This window comes from Rhinolophus sinicus, chromosome 2 (assembly GCF_057876585.1).
Source record: "Rhinolophus sinicus isolate RSI-liver-muscle chromosome 2, RSI-T2T, whole genome shotgun sequence".
NCBI classification, from domain to species: Eukaryota; Metazoa; Chordata; class Mammalia; order Chiroptera; family Rhinolophidae; genus Rhinolophus; species Rhinolophus sinicus.
The window spans coordinates 3,109,249-3,125,299 of NC_142502.1; the positions used below are offsets into that span (position 1 = coordinate 3,109,249).

General features: G+C 45.0%; 1 protein-coding gene across 7 annotated transcripts in view; it reads left to right on the forward strand.

Annotated features, from left to right (window-relative positions):
- Positions 1 to 16,051, forward strand: part of PDE10A (phosphodiesterase 10A) — a 475,244-nt gene that overhangs the window by 422,823 nt on the left and 36,370 nt on the right. For all 7 annotated transcript variants that reach the window (XM_074333806.2, XM_074333807.2, XM_074333805.2 and 4 more), the window contains 4 exons: positions 6,678 to 6,820; positions 9,815 to 9,898; positions 11,517 to 11,667; positions 13,104 to 13,259. In XM_074333806.2, the coding sequence (XP_074189907.1) occupies positions 6,678 to 6,820; positions 9,815 to 9,898; positions 11,517 to 11,667; positions 13,104 to 13,259 (534 nt within the window). The remainder of the gene's footprint in view (positions 1 to 6,677; positions 6,821 to 9,814; positions 9,899 to 11,516; positions 11,668 to 13,103; positions 13,260 to 16,051) is intronic.

The window sequence follows — 16,051 nt, forward strand, 5'->3', positions numbered from 1 at the left end:
ACAACAACCTTGAATGAGGTGGTTATTATTTCCATTGACGTAAACAAAGGGACACACAAAGTTGAAGTCATTTGCCCAGTTCCCACAGCAGGTGTGTGACGGAGCCTGGATCTGAATGCGTTCGGGGGCTCCAGCCTCCGTGTTCTGCCTTCACCTGACTCTGCCCTGCACCAAGGTCTCTTCTAGGAGAGACATACATTCCGTGGTTTCTAAGGTATTTATATGTAAAATACAGAGTTAGTGCTCTGAGGAGGGTGTGATTAACTTGGCCAGAAGTGGGGGGAGACTTCAGAAAAACCTTCATAGACAAGGTAATGTAGATGATAGGGCAGAGACAGGATGAACAAAAATTGTTTGGAATAGATATATTTAGCGATTTTTGGTACACTTCAAAGGAGAATGATGTAAATTAAATTTACATTTGTGGATGATGAAGTGGCTGCTGAGCAGAAAGAACACGAGTTCTGCATGTCTCCTACAAGGCTTTTCTCAGAAGTAACTGAAATGAGTATTATTCGGTAATGACAAAGCTATCTCCTAACAATGACCTATTTGCTTGTTTGTAAGAACATGGTAACACAACACACACACACACACACACACACACACACACACACACACTTTTCCCTAGCACATCTTTAATTTGAATAACTTAGGAGAAATTACTGTATAACAATTCCTAGACTGCATTTTTATGTTACATGAAAAATACAAAAGTATAATCCCTGCCCAGTCTACAGTTATTTAGCTAACCAATTTTAAATGAGTGTACACACACACACACACACACACACACGCGCGCGTCTTCAGGCACCAGAGCAGGGCAGTCTCCATTCTGTGGTTGACTGTAAACGTGCCCTTCCCACCCGGGCACGCTCTGCAGTGGCTGCGGCTTCACCTTCAGATGCCATCCTTTCACTCCCTCTGCCTTTCCATCTCCAAGTCGTCCTCTAACCACTTTTGAGTGAAAGCATGCTGAGTATGGTTCAAAACCCAAACTTGCAACTAGGCAGCCATGATTTCAGTACGAGCCTCATCACTGTCCAGCTTGTGGACCTTGGGCAAGGTGGCTTGTTTCCTCGAGCCTGTCTCCTCGGGGGGTGAGTGGGAGTGCTGCCCAGCCTGCAGGGAGTTGTCGGGACTAAAGGAGGTAATACGGATGAAATTCTAAGTCCAGTGCCTACTCCACAGGAGGCGTTCCAGCTTCCTGCCTTTGTTTTTTACTCTATTATGAATAGTCATTACAGCCATTTTCATAAAACCTGAATTCATTGTTTACACAGACAGCGCGTTGGTTCTTTCCACAGCTAAACTGCTTTTCCTTACAATTGGGATCTTGCTCATTTGCATACTGGAGAACAGCAAGAAGGAGGTAATTGATGTCTACCCTAAGCAAAAAACTTAAATTGACAGAGGAGGAGAAATCAGTAATTCTTACTTAAAGGGTCCTTGCATTTTCCATGCAGTGGAGTGTGTTGGGGGCACAGTTTTGAGAGTCATTTTTCTTGTGTGTGTTTTGTTTTTTTCTCTTGGCTTTCTTCTAAATGCAAGTCTGTCCTTGTAGCAGGAACATGACATGAAAAATCATCCCCCCCCACTCCCCCGCCCTTGGCGTCACGTCAAGCCAAGGATTTGGGGCTGCTGTTGTCACTTTCCAATCTCAGCATGGACAGACAGCATTCTCTCTGGTTTGTAGACAGTACTTGCTTGGACCAGCCAGCCTTTAAGAAACAACATCTTAAACATGTCTACCTCGGGTGTGGCCGAGGACAAAAACTCAGTCCTTTGCACTTTGGCACTCTGGCTCCATTCACTAGAATAGCTGTGCGGGCACAGAAGTCATATACCAAATGCTGGATTGTAGAAAGTGTATTTTTGAGCTCTCGGTTAGTTTTAATCAACTCGCTTCTTAGGGGTGCTAATCTGTTGATTTTTCCTTGGGTCGGCCTCTTCTTTCTTGGACTTCCTCTTTCATCCATCCATTGACCTATTCACGTGACATTTACTTACATTCACCTAGAGTTGCCTCTCCTGGGGGAGGCCACACGCCCATGACCAGGCTTTCCATTTGGCTCCTCCTCTCCCACGGCCACAGCCAAGTCTCTGGCCTGCCACAGGCCTGCACGTCCCAGGACTGCGACCACCACCTCTGCTGGCCCGCCCCCCCGCCCCCCACTGCCGCACTATATTGTGCCACTAAATAAATAGCGCAAGGCTGCTTGTTCCGCGCTTTCCATACTGTGTGGATAGAGTGTGTCTTGGATTTCAGGATTTATTTAGAGAACCAAATTAATTGTGTTTAACAAATAGTTTGTGAATTATAATTGAAATGTGAATTAAGTAGACAGTGGGAAACAGTGCACAGTTGATAACAGCAGGACAACTGTCATTATATCTCAGACTTTCCCAGAAGGGAAGTTACTTGTCTTGTGGATCCCCAGACCCGAGGATGAGCTGGAAAATCAGCTCGCTGCAGCAGGAGTGTCCTCACTCGCAGTGCCCGCCAGTGTCGGCACTGTATACGCGCCTGTGGACAGTCCTGGGCTGCCACATGACGTGCTGACTGCCGAGTCGGGACGTGATGTGCTTCACTGGCGCCTGTGACACAGCACAGCCACTCATGAGTAGGCCACCAGATTCAACACAAAGAGGCAAGTGGGGGGCAATGAGTGCTGGTATCATCACAGGTGACTAAGTGGGCGTGCCAGCAGCACTGAGAGCTGGGCACCGCTTGGCCATGTTCTCAGCCCATGGAGCCCGCACGTCCTTCCCTGGGTGACATCCTGCAGCATCCACATATGCACACGGGGGACCCGAGGCACAGAGAGTGAAGGGATTGGCCGAGACTCATGCAGTCCGTACATGCTGCAGAGGCGATGCAAGCCAGGCAGTTTACCTGGGGTCTGGCTCTCAGCTGCTGGACGTGGAAGGGCTCCAGGCGTGCAGGGGACGCTCACGGTATCAGGGTATCCTCTGAATCCCATCAACTCTGAGTGTCGTGCAGATGAGTGTAGAACAGGCCACAGGCTAACCTCTGAAAGCATCATTAACTGAATACTCCTGGTTGCCAAGCCGTGTTGCGTGCCGTGTTACACAATTATCAGTGGTTGTATTCTTAGCATCCGTGTGGTAGAAATACACTATGTGACACTCCTGTTTCCAGGTCGTGTTTCTTCTGTCTTCTGGGCCTTTTCCCCATCCCAGTGCCTGAGGTCGACATGTCGTCATAGTAAATGGCACCGCCTCCCCCTGTCAGTGCCTTCTGGCTGGACTCAGCAGTCATAGATTACTTATGCAGAATCAACTTTAAAGAAAACGTAGATTTCTGCCCTCAATAATAATTGCAGCAGGATGAGTAAGGTTGAAATCATTAACTAATGATCCCTCTTTATATTATTTTCTATTCATTTTGGAGGTCATCTAGAAAATAGGCATTAAAATAGCTATAAAATTTGCCAATACTGTTTCTTAAAGTTAAAATGCATATGTTACTTACCTACACTAATTACAAAATAAAATTAAATAAAATTTTAATTTAAAAAATTTATAGATTTACAAACATTGTAATTTTGTGAACAAATTTATAAATATGTTTATAAATAAAAATAAAACGTATTCTCATTGGAGGTCATAAGCTTGTACAACGATGGTAAAGGGAATATAGTACCTAACAGGATTTCTGAGAATTCCATGAAGTAAGGTGTGCAGAGCATTCAGTAGACTGCAGTGTGAGTGCTCAGGGGTATTAACGAGCATGATAGCAGTATTACCTGTGACTCAATGTAGTTACTGTTGCTAGCAACTGTCCCATAGGATTACATTGACTTAAGGTAATACCGAATATCAGTAAACACCGGCTAACTCCTGTCGATGGTTCATGTTCACTCTCTGTCCAGAATCTGCATTATCGTCTCAAGTGGGACATTGAACAAGAAAATAACTGCTTTTCCAAATAAGCTCATGCCATGAAGGGAGCACTTTGCAATGACTTGTGTGCAAGTAGTCTCATGTCATGTGGTTTTTTTCCTGAAATTCATGCATCACATATATAAATTACCACATACCTTGAAAAAGTCCGAAAGCAGAAATTTTATAATAATTTTACTGCTGTTCATCAATATACAGTAAACTGCCAGTGTTTGTAGAGCGTACAATCTGACAGCTGTGTACCTCCACCGCCCGTGAGGCCCTCGCCGCGGTCAGGATACCGGAGTGCCCATCACCTCAAATGTCCGTGTGCCCCTTTGTAACCCCTCCTTCACGACCCTCCCTATTGTCTTCCCCCCCAGTTTGGGATAAACACTGATCTGCTTTCTGTCACTACAAATTGCTTTGCATTTTCTAGAATTGTTTTATATAAATGGAATCATAAAATCTGTCTGGCTTCTTTCACTCAGCATCATTATTCCAAGATTCATCCGCGGCATCACACGTATAATTAGTTCATTCCTTGCCAATACTGAGTAGTATTCCCCCGGTGGGTTTCCCACAGTCTATTTAGTCGCCTGCTGATGCACATGGAGGTATTTCTAGTCTGGGGCTCTTACAGGTGAAGCTGCAGTGAGTGTCTGTGCGCAAGTCCTTGTATGGACATGTGCTTCCCTTCCCCTTGGAAAGGCTGGGTCATGTGTTCGGGGCTGTTTCACTGTGTAAGAAACCTCCAGACTGCTTTCCAGGCTGGTTGTGCCTTTTTACATTTCCAGTGCCGTGTGTGCATGTTCCACTCCCTCCATTTGCTATCTCCGTCTTTGGTGAAGTGTCTTTTCAAATTGCTTGCCCATTTGTTTGTTTATGATTATTTGTTTTTTTGTTACTGAGTTTTGGTAGTTCTTGCTGTATTCTAGTTACAAGTCATGTATTAGATAGGCTACTTGCAAATATTTGCTCCAAGTGTCGGCTTGTCTTGTTTCTGTCTGAGAACAGTTTTAGTTTTAAGGAAATACAATTTATCACTTTTTCCTTTTATGAGCATGCTGCCAGCATTATAGCAAAGATTTCTTTCCTGTGTTTTCTTCTAGAAGCTTTATTGTTTTAAGTTTTCCATCTAGACCTGTGATCCATTTTGAGTACATTTTTATATAGGATGCACGGTAAGGATTAAAATTTGTTAATTTGTTCATTTATTCATTCATTCTGCATGCAGCTCCCAGTTGTCCCAGCACCGTCTGTTGCATAGGCTCCCCGTTTTCCTCTGTCTTGACTCCACGTCCTTGCTGCAAATCAACTGGCCATACATGTTTAGGACTGTTATGTCCCCTTGATGAACTGACTCCTTCATCATTTGAAATGACTTTCTTTATCCCTGGTAATAGTCTGCTCTGAAATCGGTTATTGGATATTAATACAAACATTCTAACTTTCTTTTGACTGGTGTTAAATGGTATATCTTTTCCATCCTTTACCCTATTTGTGTCCTTAAAATAGGATTCTGGTAAACTGCATACATTAGGTCTTGCTTTTTTTATTCGATCTGACAAAAATTTTTTTCCTTTTAATTGGGGTCTTTAAACCATGCACATTGTATGTTTAGGTGTAAATCCACCATGATTTTGTTTTCTCTTTATTCCGTCTGTTCTTTATTCCCTTTTACATGTCCTTCCTTTGAAATTGACTATTTTGTATAATTTTATTTTAAGAAACAGCTTTTAACTGATTAAAATTTTCCGTGAAGAGTTTCATTGATTTTGAACCTGTTTGATAATAAATAAAGATGCAACTGATTACTTTTCAGGATTAACTGATTGACAGCGGGGAAAATGCAAATGTATCTGAATTTCAACGAAAAATATTAGTGGTTAGGGAACAAAACTGTAAGTGGGAGGTTTAAGAACAGCCAGGAACACCTTCATTCCTTTTGGCCCCGTGAACTTTTTGGCATCTCTTTCTCAAGTGTATGAGTGAAAATCTACATATTGAAATAAACTGAACCAGGCATGAAGTATTAACGGAAAAAATTGACACTTGATAACATTTAATTACAGTGTTTTCATTTTGAAATACCTAGTTAGTAAGAACAAAAAGTCTTGTTCAGTAAATAGACACTTTAAAATACGTACTTTTTATTTTATCTTTTTAAAATTTCCATTTCCGTTTGTGTTTTGTAACGCGAATGACGTATCAGCACAGTGCATGTACATTCTGCAGGCATGCATTCCAGGATTCTTTCCTGACAAAGCACTTCACAAGAATCAGTGTAGAGACTCCTGGACTAGAGGACTTTGAGGTCACCGAAAATTAAGCCAAATAGTTTAAAAGGAGGCATAGCAGACAGAACTCTTGACTGGTTTAGTCTCTGAGTCCCTTCAGGCTGCTGTAACAAAAGCCCAGAGGTTGGGTGGCTTATAGCAACGCATTTATTGTCACAGTTCCTGAGCTGGGAGTCCAAGAATACTCAGCCATCGTACTGCCCAGGGGAAATGCCTGCGAGAAAGACTTTTGTTGCAGAATTTCATAAGCCTTTTAGAGTGGGAATAGGATTTGAACAACTGTTTGTTTGCATCTTCAGACACGTGTGTGGGTATCTTCAGTGTGCACGGACATGGGGAGTGGCATTAGTCAGTGGACAGGTAGTCGATCCAGTGGTGCTCTGAGCCTTTGAAACCAAGCCCTGAGCCTCAGTGACGTACGTCTTTACACAGTCATTTACCTGATGTTCCTTTGCTGGGTTTGCTTTCCAGATGTACCACAGGATCCGTCACTCAGAGTACATTTACCGGGTGACCATGGAGAAACTGTCCTATCACAGCGTGTGCACGGCGGAGGAGTGGGAGGGCCTCATGCGCTTCAGCCTCCCGGCGCGGCTCTGCAAAGACATCGAGCTGTGAGTGTGCCGCCCACGCGGGGCCGGTCCTGCGAGGACAAATGGCCGCTGGTGTGGGACTCGTCGGGGACGGCTTGGAGAATTAGGATCACAAGTACCGTGTGCCCTGTGTGGTTTTGTTTCTGGCTCGTGATAAGGCTCGTGATAACATTGCTGGGCTCTTTGCCTTCTCCAGCGATAGAATTCAGTGGAGAGACGGTGTTTTGTGCAGGTGCGGGGTCGTAGAAGTTCCTTAGCAAAGGCAGATACACCCCACGATGTGCAGCCCACTGACCCACCCCAAGAGGGGGCAGGGGCTCCCCTCACACTGTATGAAGGCTTTGATCTCTGTGGGTAGAATTGCCTTCCCTCTCCCCGCTCTTTGTCTCTCTCTCTCTCCTGCCAAGGTTCTAAAGGTAGTTTCTGTCCATTTTCTTTTTATGATTTGTTTGAGAAGCCCACTCAAGTGGTCCTGGTAAACAGGTACATACTCCGATGAGCAGATGTCTTCCTTCTCTGTGTGTAACAACACATCCCTTTGATTTAGGGCACGTGTGAGGCTGGGGTCCTGCTGAGCCAATGAGGCGTCAGTGCCCTGAGTGAGGGCAGCTGCGGGGTCTGGACACACCTAGGAGCTGCCGCAGGGCCTTCTCAGCCGGCCAGGCCTCCCCTTCTGCTCGTTTCTGTCTGTATACCTTATCAGTGTCATGGTGCCATCTTCCCTTTCTGGGGTGATCCCAAATCTTATGAGAGAATAAAGGCCAGATCACATCATCTTTTAAAACTAACAGTCTGAACATAATTCTGAAATGAGTTCACCTAAATTTTAGCTTTTCTCATTCATCCTTTGCTCACTTCACACCATATAATATTTAATATTCAATATAGGATTAAATATCAGATAGCTAAAAGTTTTCATGTCTGTATCAATTTAAATTTACAAATTAAATTTGAGTACTTAGTAACGACTGATTCAGCTTTCACACTTTGTTTTTTAATCCTGTGCTAACGTATGTAATTACTGCTGATAGAACCTGTGATAATTTGTATGCCCATTGTACTTGCAAGCCTACACTGTGTAACTACATAGAATATCTTAAAAAGTGACCCAGAGCTGATACTTGCCTTATTATTGGGAATGTAGTGTTGTTAAATGAATTAAACAAGAGGCCAGGAGACTGAGGCTGCGTGGCTCTGCCGGCCTAGGTGGCCGACCCCAAACCTAAGCCTGTAAGTACCTCAAGGTCAGGACATGGACACGCTGAGGACAGCCCCTCAGGCAGCCACTTGGCTGGAAGCTGCCGCCACTCAGTCACTTCCTGCTTTGCTTCTGCACCTTCTCTGCTTAAGTGTGTGCCCTGGCTTCTGCCCTCCTAACCACTTCTGGTTTGGCACTAATTTAAATTGATTTTTGCTCAAACCCTTAAATGTTTTATATGCCTCAGTTTACCTGTTAATGGCATATATAGTATATATGGTCATATAATAAAAAAGACATATATGATATTTGACCTAGTTCCTGGCACAGAGTTCCTTAAAAAACCTTGTAACTTCCTGAATGATAATGGGTGAGGAGGTGTCTTGTTATTCATAATAAACCGCTTACAACTTTGCAAGTGTTTATACTACTAAATGACTCTTAGAGGCTGGGGTCTAGTTGCCAGAGGAACCACCCACGTGATTAGGGTATTGGAATTTCCAGCCCCACCCAGGACCTTCCTGAGGGAAGAGGGGCAGGGGACGGAGTTAATCAGCAGAGGCGAGTGGTTTCATCAGTCCTGCCTGTGCTGTGAAGCCTGCGTGAAATGCCTAAATAAGGGCTTCACAGAGCTTTCAAATTGGCGAGCACATCAAGGTACTAGGAGGGGTGATGCTGGAGAGGGCGGGAAGCTCTGTGCCCCTTCCCACAAACCTCGCCCTCTGCATCTCTTCCATTTGAGCGTATCCTTTATAAGAAACCGGAAATAGTAAGTCCAGTGTGTCCCTGAGTTCTGTGAGCTGTTGTAGCACATTATCAAACCTGAGGATGGGGTTTAGGGACCTGTGCTTTACAGCTGATTGGTCAGAAATCTTAGTGGCCTGGACTTGCATCTAAAGTGAGGGTCAGTCTTGTGGGCCCGAGCCCTTAACATGTGGGGTGTGCTCACTCCAGCTCGTGTCCGAATTGAATTGAACTGTAGAAGGTCAGTTGGTAGTACCTGTAGAGCAGGGGTGTCCACACTGCGGCCGCGGGCCAACTGCAGCTCGCAGTCCATAGTTAATTGGCCCACAGCAAATTCCAAAACTATATTTAGTTTACTGAAATAAACCAGGTGAGGCAATACGTACTTCACCTCAAGTGAGTGGCCCGGCTGTTTGTGTATTTTACCGCATATGGCCCTTGGTGAAAACCATTGAAAAAAGTTTGGACACCCCTGCTGTAGAGGATTAGAGAATTGCTAATCCTCTACTAGGGGTGGAAAACTCATACATTTGGTGTCAGAAGTGTAACTCAAGGAAAATGGATTCTTTTAATACTATTCCATTCTGTTTATTTGGGTTATGTTACTAACTAAATTAGCAAATGAAAAATAGGTAATGTCTTTGGATGTTTATAGTTATGAAATTTTTCTCTGATTTAAACAGGAGATAGGATAATTTTTAACTCTAAAAAAATTTTTCCATAAGATTTTTCCCCCTTATCTATGAGTTGTATCCTATATGTGTAATATTCATAATATATTCTTTTATACATTTTCATTGTTCTAGTAAAAACCACAACATCCTGTTTTACAGATGGTTAATAGAAAATTAAGCAATGGCTTAAATATTGGACAAAATTCCTAAGCACTATGGAATTTCCTTCTGGAAAGCTTTACATACCACAGAGATGTGACTGAGAAGGCAGAAAAGAGATGGCTGCACTCACTGTGTCCTTTTAGTTTCTGGAGAGACAATAAGTTCAATTATCGTCTCTGCCTATTATGTTCATACTACTTGTATTTAGGAATAAGCTCTGCCTTCTTTTCATTTCAGATTCCACTTTGACATCGGTCCTTTTGAAAACATGTGGCCTGGGATTTTTGTCTACATGCTCCACCAGTCCTGTGGGACATCCTGGTGAGAATTATCTGAAAGCTCCTTTTAAAGTATTGAGAGATACAACCTCTTCCTCCCCCGATCTATATCACTTGCCACTTTCTTGGTTGATCGTTATCTTAAAATATCCTACATCTCTATAAATTATATTTTTCTAAATATTTAAATTAAAAAAGGCTAAGATTGTTGGACAGGTCCACAGGCTTTTCATCTTTCGCTCAGAAGCTGCCAAGCTCTCTGGCAACATGGCTGTCCCTTGGCTGAAAACCACATGTCTAACCAGGTGATCATAAAAATACAAGCTAAAAGCAGTTAGGCTGTTTAACTGAAAAAGACAGGGATTATTACTCAGCATAATTACATACTATTTTAGAGTATGTTTTGGAATATTTGCATACATTTTGTATCAGCTCTCAACTTATGTAATATATCAGTTAGAATAAGTGGAAAAAAAAAAAAAACAGCAACCAAAAACAAGTGTCCTGATTCAAAGTCTAGTATTCCATTAGAAATCTAATTATGATGCTCTCTCATTGCACATTTTTCCCTTCTCACCTTGGGCTTCCTAAAGGCTGGTCATGACTTTGTATATGCTCTTCTTCAGCTGAAAGGCGCAGACTTAAAGTGCAAAGAGTGCTTTTCCTTCTCTCTGCTCATGTGCTCATTAAGTGGTTAATAGAGGCTCTTAGTTTCTTTAGAACTAATTCATCACCCCTTTCCTATTGAATTCTAGCTCTTCTCTCACATCTATCAGGGACATATACAAGTTGCTGTTTTCAAAGGAGACACACAAGATGACTAACTTTAGTTATTGTTTAAATAGCAATTGAGAGTTTGACCAGTTAGAACTCTTAAAATGACACACCTTGTATTTCAAGGACATTTGGAAATTATCAGTGGAGAAAATATAAGTTACATATATTTAGAAGTTTTTTTAACTCTCAGCTCTTTGGTATATCAAAGAGCCCTGTTTTATATTGACATGCTTTTGTTTTAAGCTGTCTTAAATCCACTGAGATAATTGGTAAGAACTTAAATAAATATAAATACATGATAATGTAAAATACCAATATTGTATAACAAAAACATATGTCATTTCTTTCATGTACCATGTCAGAATATAGTCAGTTACCACTTAATAACTTGAGTACCATAATAATTTGGATTCATTTTGAAAGGATAATCACTTACCTAGAAAACTCTTTTGCCATATATATATATATATATATATATATATATTTATAGTTCGTGATCTGAATTTGCTTTTTGGCAAATGTTAGTTCAAAATGCCCTTCAGCAGGACGATAATGTGTTGCTGTGTCTGCTGAGCTCTGTGGGCCTGGGAGATGCTCGCCAGGTGAGGAAGGGGAGGGGAGTTAGTGGCGGGCCACGCACGCTGGTTCTGGTCCCTGCTCCCTGCTGGGCCAGTTAATACATCAGAGCAGAAGCTGGGAAAGAGGCTTCCCTTCTTCACTGGCCAGAGAAACACAAGGGAGGTGGTGATGGGCTCCAGTGCGCCCGGAATCTTCACGGCTGCCAGCGTGCGCCGTGCAGACGTGTGGACCGGAGAGACACGTCTCCTAGGATGTGCTCATTCTCTTCTGCCTTCTGTCGTCGTAACCACTTCTTTTCCACACAGCTTTGACCTTGAGAAGTTGTGCCGCTTTATTATGTCTGTGAAGAAAAACTACAGACGAGTTCCCTATCACAACTGGAAGCACGCGGTCACCGTGGCACACTGCATGTACGCCATTCTGCAGAACAACCGCGGGCTCTTCACTGACCTGGAGGTGGGTGTGCGCAGAGGTGGTTTCCGCCCCAGAGAACGGGGCAGAGTTCATGCTGTGTCTGCAGCACATACAGGACACGATAGGTGACACGCTCTGGGACGCATTTCGGTTCAGTAAGTTAACAGAAGCGCATTTTAAAGATTGTTGTACCCAAGCGCTTGTCACATTGTTTTGTGTAGGAAATGTAGATACAGAAATTCCAGCTTCACCAAGGAAACAGTAATTTTTGTAGTCTTCCTTGCCTCTTAAAGCTGCAGTCTTCTGAAGGGATGTAAACTAAGGGCGCTGGGCTCATTGCCCGACGTCCTGGCTGTGCAGACACAGCCCACTGACTTGCGAGCCCAGGACATCGGGTGCAAATTAGGACCTGAGTGCCTGTGTGAGCGCCTGTCGCTTACGGAAGCGAGCAGCTCTGGGGTGTTCCTCTGATGGCCCTGAATTTACATACACAGGCTCGCCACCTACTGAAAGCTGTCCATCTCGCAGACTTAGAGGACTCGGTGACGGCCTTGTGCTTCATGCACGACTGTCGAACCCGGTCCTCCAGCCCCTGGCCCAGCGCTGGGCCCCAGCCATGTGGACCCCAGGTCCGGGCCATCCTGACCACCAAGCATGTCCCCTCCCCCCGTGAGAGCCCTCATGCTAATCCCCGCCCTCCTCTGCTGTGAAACCGGTGTCCTGGACAGCTGCCCGTGTAGACAGGGGAGCTGTGGTCTCTGTGATAAAGAACGTGTCCTGTCATCGTTCCCTGGTCCACACAGCATCTCCCACCGCCCCTCCCCTGCCATTCTTGTCTTCCTCTCCCAGCAGCCCTGGCGCCTCGCTGACCACTGACCCTCAGAGCAGGCTCACCTGCAGCTCGTGCTCCACCCACTCACTGTCCACGCTCTTCTCCCAGCTACCTGCTCTGCTTCCACCTCCCTCTTCACGGCCTGCTGGCCTCTGACCCCTGACCCTCCAGGTCTCGGCCCTGATCTTTAGTGCTTGGCCTGCCTCCCACTAATTCCCTTCAGCCTCTTCTGCTTTTTCTTTTGCTCAGAATTGTCGTTTGCACATGCTATACGATTTGCTGTTATATTCATTCATTATAATAATAATAACATTACAATTTAACACTGCATGAGGGACTGAAACGGTCTTCTCCTTGTGTGCCTTGGCTTTCTCTGTAATTCTTTGGAACATTTCCTTTAATTTGATACTGCCTCCCCTTTTCCCAGAGTTGAGCAGGAAAACTCCAGAGTAATTAGACTCTCAAGTTCATAAGCAGAGAAAGAAAGAGGTTAAAAGCAAGTTAGATAATTGGGAATTTCAAAGGTTCCCAGAATGTTGCCGTGTTAATGGCAGACGTCAGTGTGGCAGGAACAGCACGCTCGCTGCACGTCTCCTCGGGTCCTGTTGCTAGGTTTTGAACACCTGTGCACCATCTTGTTTTCAAGCGCAAAGGGCTGCTGATCGCATGTCTCTGTCATGACCTGGACCACCGGGGCTTCAGTAACAGCTACCTGCAGAAGTTCGATCACCCGCTGGCTGCCCTCTACTCCACGTCCACTATGGAGCAGCACCACTTCTCCCAGACCGTGTCCATCCTGCAGGTGAGACAGCCAGGCCTGCCCCGGGCCCCTGAGGAGACTGCAAGGCTCCATCAGTAAGGGGGTATTCTGACGTTCTGACGGCTTCTGGCAACAGCAGGGACAGCTCATCCCAGCAACGTGTGTGCACACTCACCATTAGGCACTGTGATTTTCCGATAAAGAATCCTTATGAAGATTTCGGATCTGTTTCTCAATCGCGTTTAACTTTTCAGTCCGTGATACCCTAAGGCAAAGTTTGTGTCACAACATTTAGTGTAATATGTAGGGGCTGTCATAACCTTGAACCAGAATGCATTGAACAGTTAGTCTTGAAAGTTAGGCAAATTCAAGGTTTTAAGTCCATTGCAGTCTTTTATTTTTTCCTTCCCTGTGTTTTGGTCTTTACTTTATTGCCTTTAAGATGACCTTGATGGTTGAACTAGTCAGCAACAGGCCTCACATCACTGCTCCTCCCTCACTTCAAACCTTCTTCCTCAAACTCAGCAAGGTCGCCGTCCCCTCAGAGAGGCTGGATTCTTCTCACAGAGGAGTTTTAAAATGTTTCCTGGTTTTGACCTCAGATTGGTGGAGCCGGTGTCTTCCTGGCAGTATTGGTGCCCAGAGCAGGATTATGTGTCTAAGGGAGGAGTTTGAATTTTGGGGGGCAGAGACTTCAGCAGGGGGCGCCAGAGGAAGCTGCGAAGCAGAAGGACGCTTACTGTTCTCTGCTGTGTAGCCCAGGGCTTTCCCTCCCATCAGCTTCTTCCTGACTGTCCCACCCACAGGTGGCTAATACACATGCAGACGTGTCCAAACCCAGCCAAATTTACCTGTTCACGTCCCGTGTCCGTAGGACCAGACTGAGCAGGTGAATGAGGAACTTACTGAAGCCTATGAGCTATTCTATTACCTGCTGGGTGAGAGTGAAACGTGTGTCAGGTCTAACTCGAGTGCCGCTGTTTCCTAACCGTGTCCACCAAGTAGATGGACGTTCCTTTCACTTGCTCACACGCTGGTTCTATTCCAGAAAGCAGTATGTAATCAACTTTCCTCATGTTCCCTTGACACCTGTTCTTCCTTTTTTTTTTTTTAACGACATGGACATGTACGTATGGATGGATAAACAGATACATACGTTCCTGGAACTTAAGCAGGATGAAAGGCATGTGTGGCCATGTGCATATGTGTGTATCTGTACATACATGTATACCGGGGGTGCCAAAAAGATGTACACACATGACTTGTATTCATCTTGTGTTATCGGTATATAGTGAGTATTACAATTTTAATACAGTTTTCTCCTTTCTTAAAATGTGTATACATTTTTTGGCACCCTCTGTATATACACAAAATATATGTAACACATGCCTTTTATAAATAGGGAAAGAGAACTTCATGACAGTTTATGTCTACTGTGACCTTACTCATCGTGTGAGGCTGTCTGTAAAGGAAGGAGGATAAAACATAAAGCAGGTGACGCAGCAGTGACGCAGAGCGGGTGGGGTGGGGAGGGACCCGTCATGTGCCAACAGCAGTGCACTTCAGAATGGCTTGTGTCATCTTCAGCAAACCCTCAGCAGTGTGGGGTTCCAGGTTACTGAGGCAGAGTCCCTGAAATGGTCAGAATATAGTAAGCGGAACTCATAGCAGTAAGTGAAGGTTAAGTGAGATGCTGGCATCTAAAACGAGAGAAGGGATGGTACCCAACAGAGTATAAGAACAGGAAGCTGGGAGGAAGGGCTGGGTATGGTTGTGGATTCAGGTGAAAAGCCCACCAGTTGGAAACTGAATCCATACCTAGGACTGACCAAAACCTCCTGTGTGAGCTGTGACAAGGGAAGTATCCTGAGGCCATAGCAGATAGCTCCGTATCCATGGGCAGGAGTATTCAGGAAAGGCTTCCGTCCTTTCCTAGAAATTTCTATACTCTGAGCTGATTTTGCATTTATGCTCATGCTACGTCTCAGAGCATTTCTTCTCAGCTCCATCTAACTGCCCCTTGAAAGTCGATTCAATAGCAAAGCTACTTAGCACTTCCCAGCTGCCAACACCTGCTGTAGGCCCCTGGGCTGTGGTGACAAAATGACCACAAGCCCCCGCCCTCCGGGGTCTGGAGTGATGAAGGTCAGGAGGGTCCAGAGCTCTGCCTGGTCCCCCCCCCCCCCCCGGGGGTTGCGACACCTCTAACAGGCTGTGGCTCTCACTCTGAGTTTCAGCCAAGCGGCAGTATGACTTCTGTTTCCAACCGTGTCAACTGGCGTTCGGTGGGGTCAAAATTGTGCTTAGTACTCTGCGTCTCCTGCGGTGACCTCATTCACCCAGCTACAGGATTGGTGGCCTTCCAGTCCTCGTTTCCCTTCCCTGAGCCTCTCCCGCCCCCATACCCAGTCATCAAGCCCTGCCAGGTTTATGTTTTGTCAAGACACCCGAGACTCACTTTTTAACCCGCGTGCTGACTCGCGCTGTGGCGGGCACTGTTGCCTCCTGGACAATCTGGGCATCCGGAGGGGGTGTGAGGAGCTCACTGGCTGGCAAAGCAGCATCAATGGGCAGTGAGGAAACACACCTAATAGTGTGTTTCCCCGAAAATAAGACCTGGTCTTATATTAAGGTTTGCTCCAGAAGGTGTGTTAGGGCTTATGTTCAGGGGATGTCATCCTGAAAAATCATGCTAGGGCTCATTTTCTGGTTAGGTCTTATTTTCTGGGAAATACCGTAGTAAGGAACACACTTGAAAAGCTTACTGAAGGCTAACACACACACACACACACACACACACACACACACACACACACACCTGTTCATGTACCGGG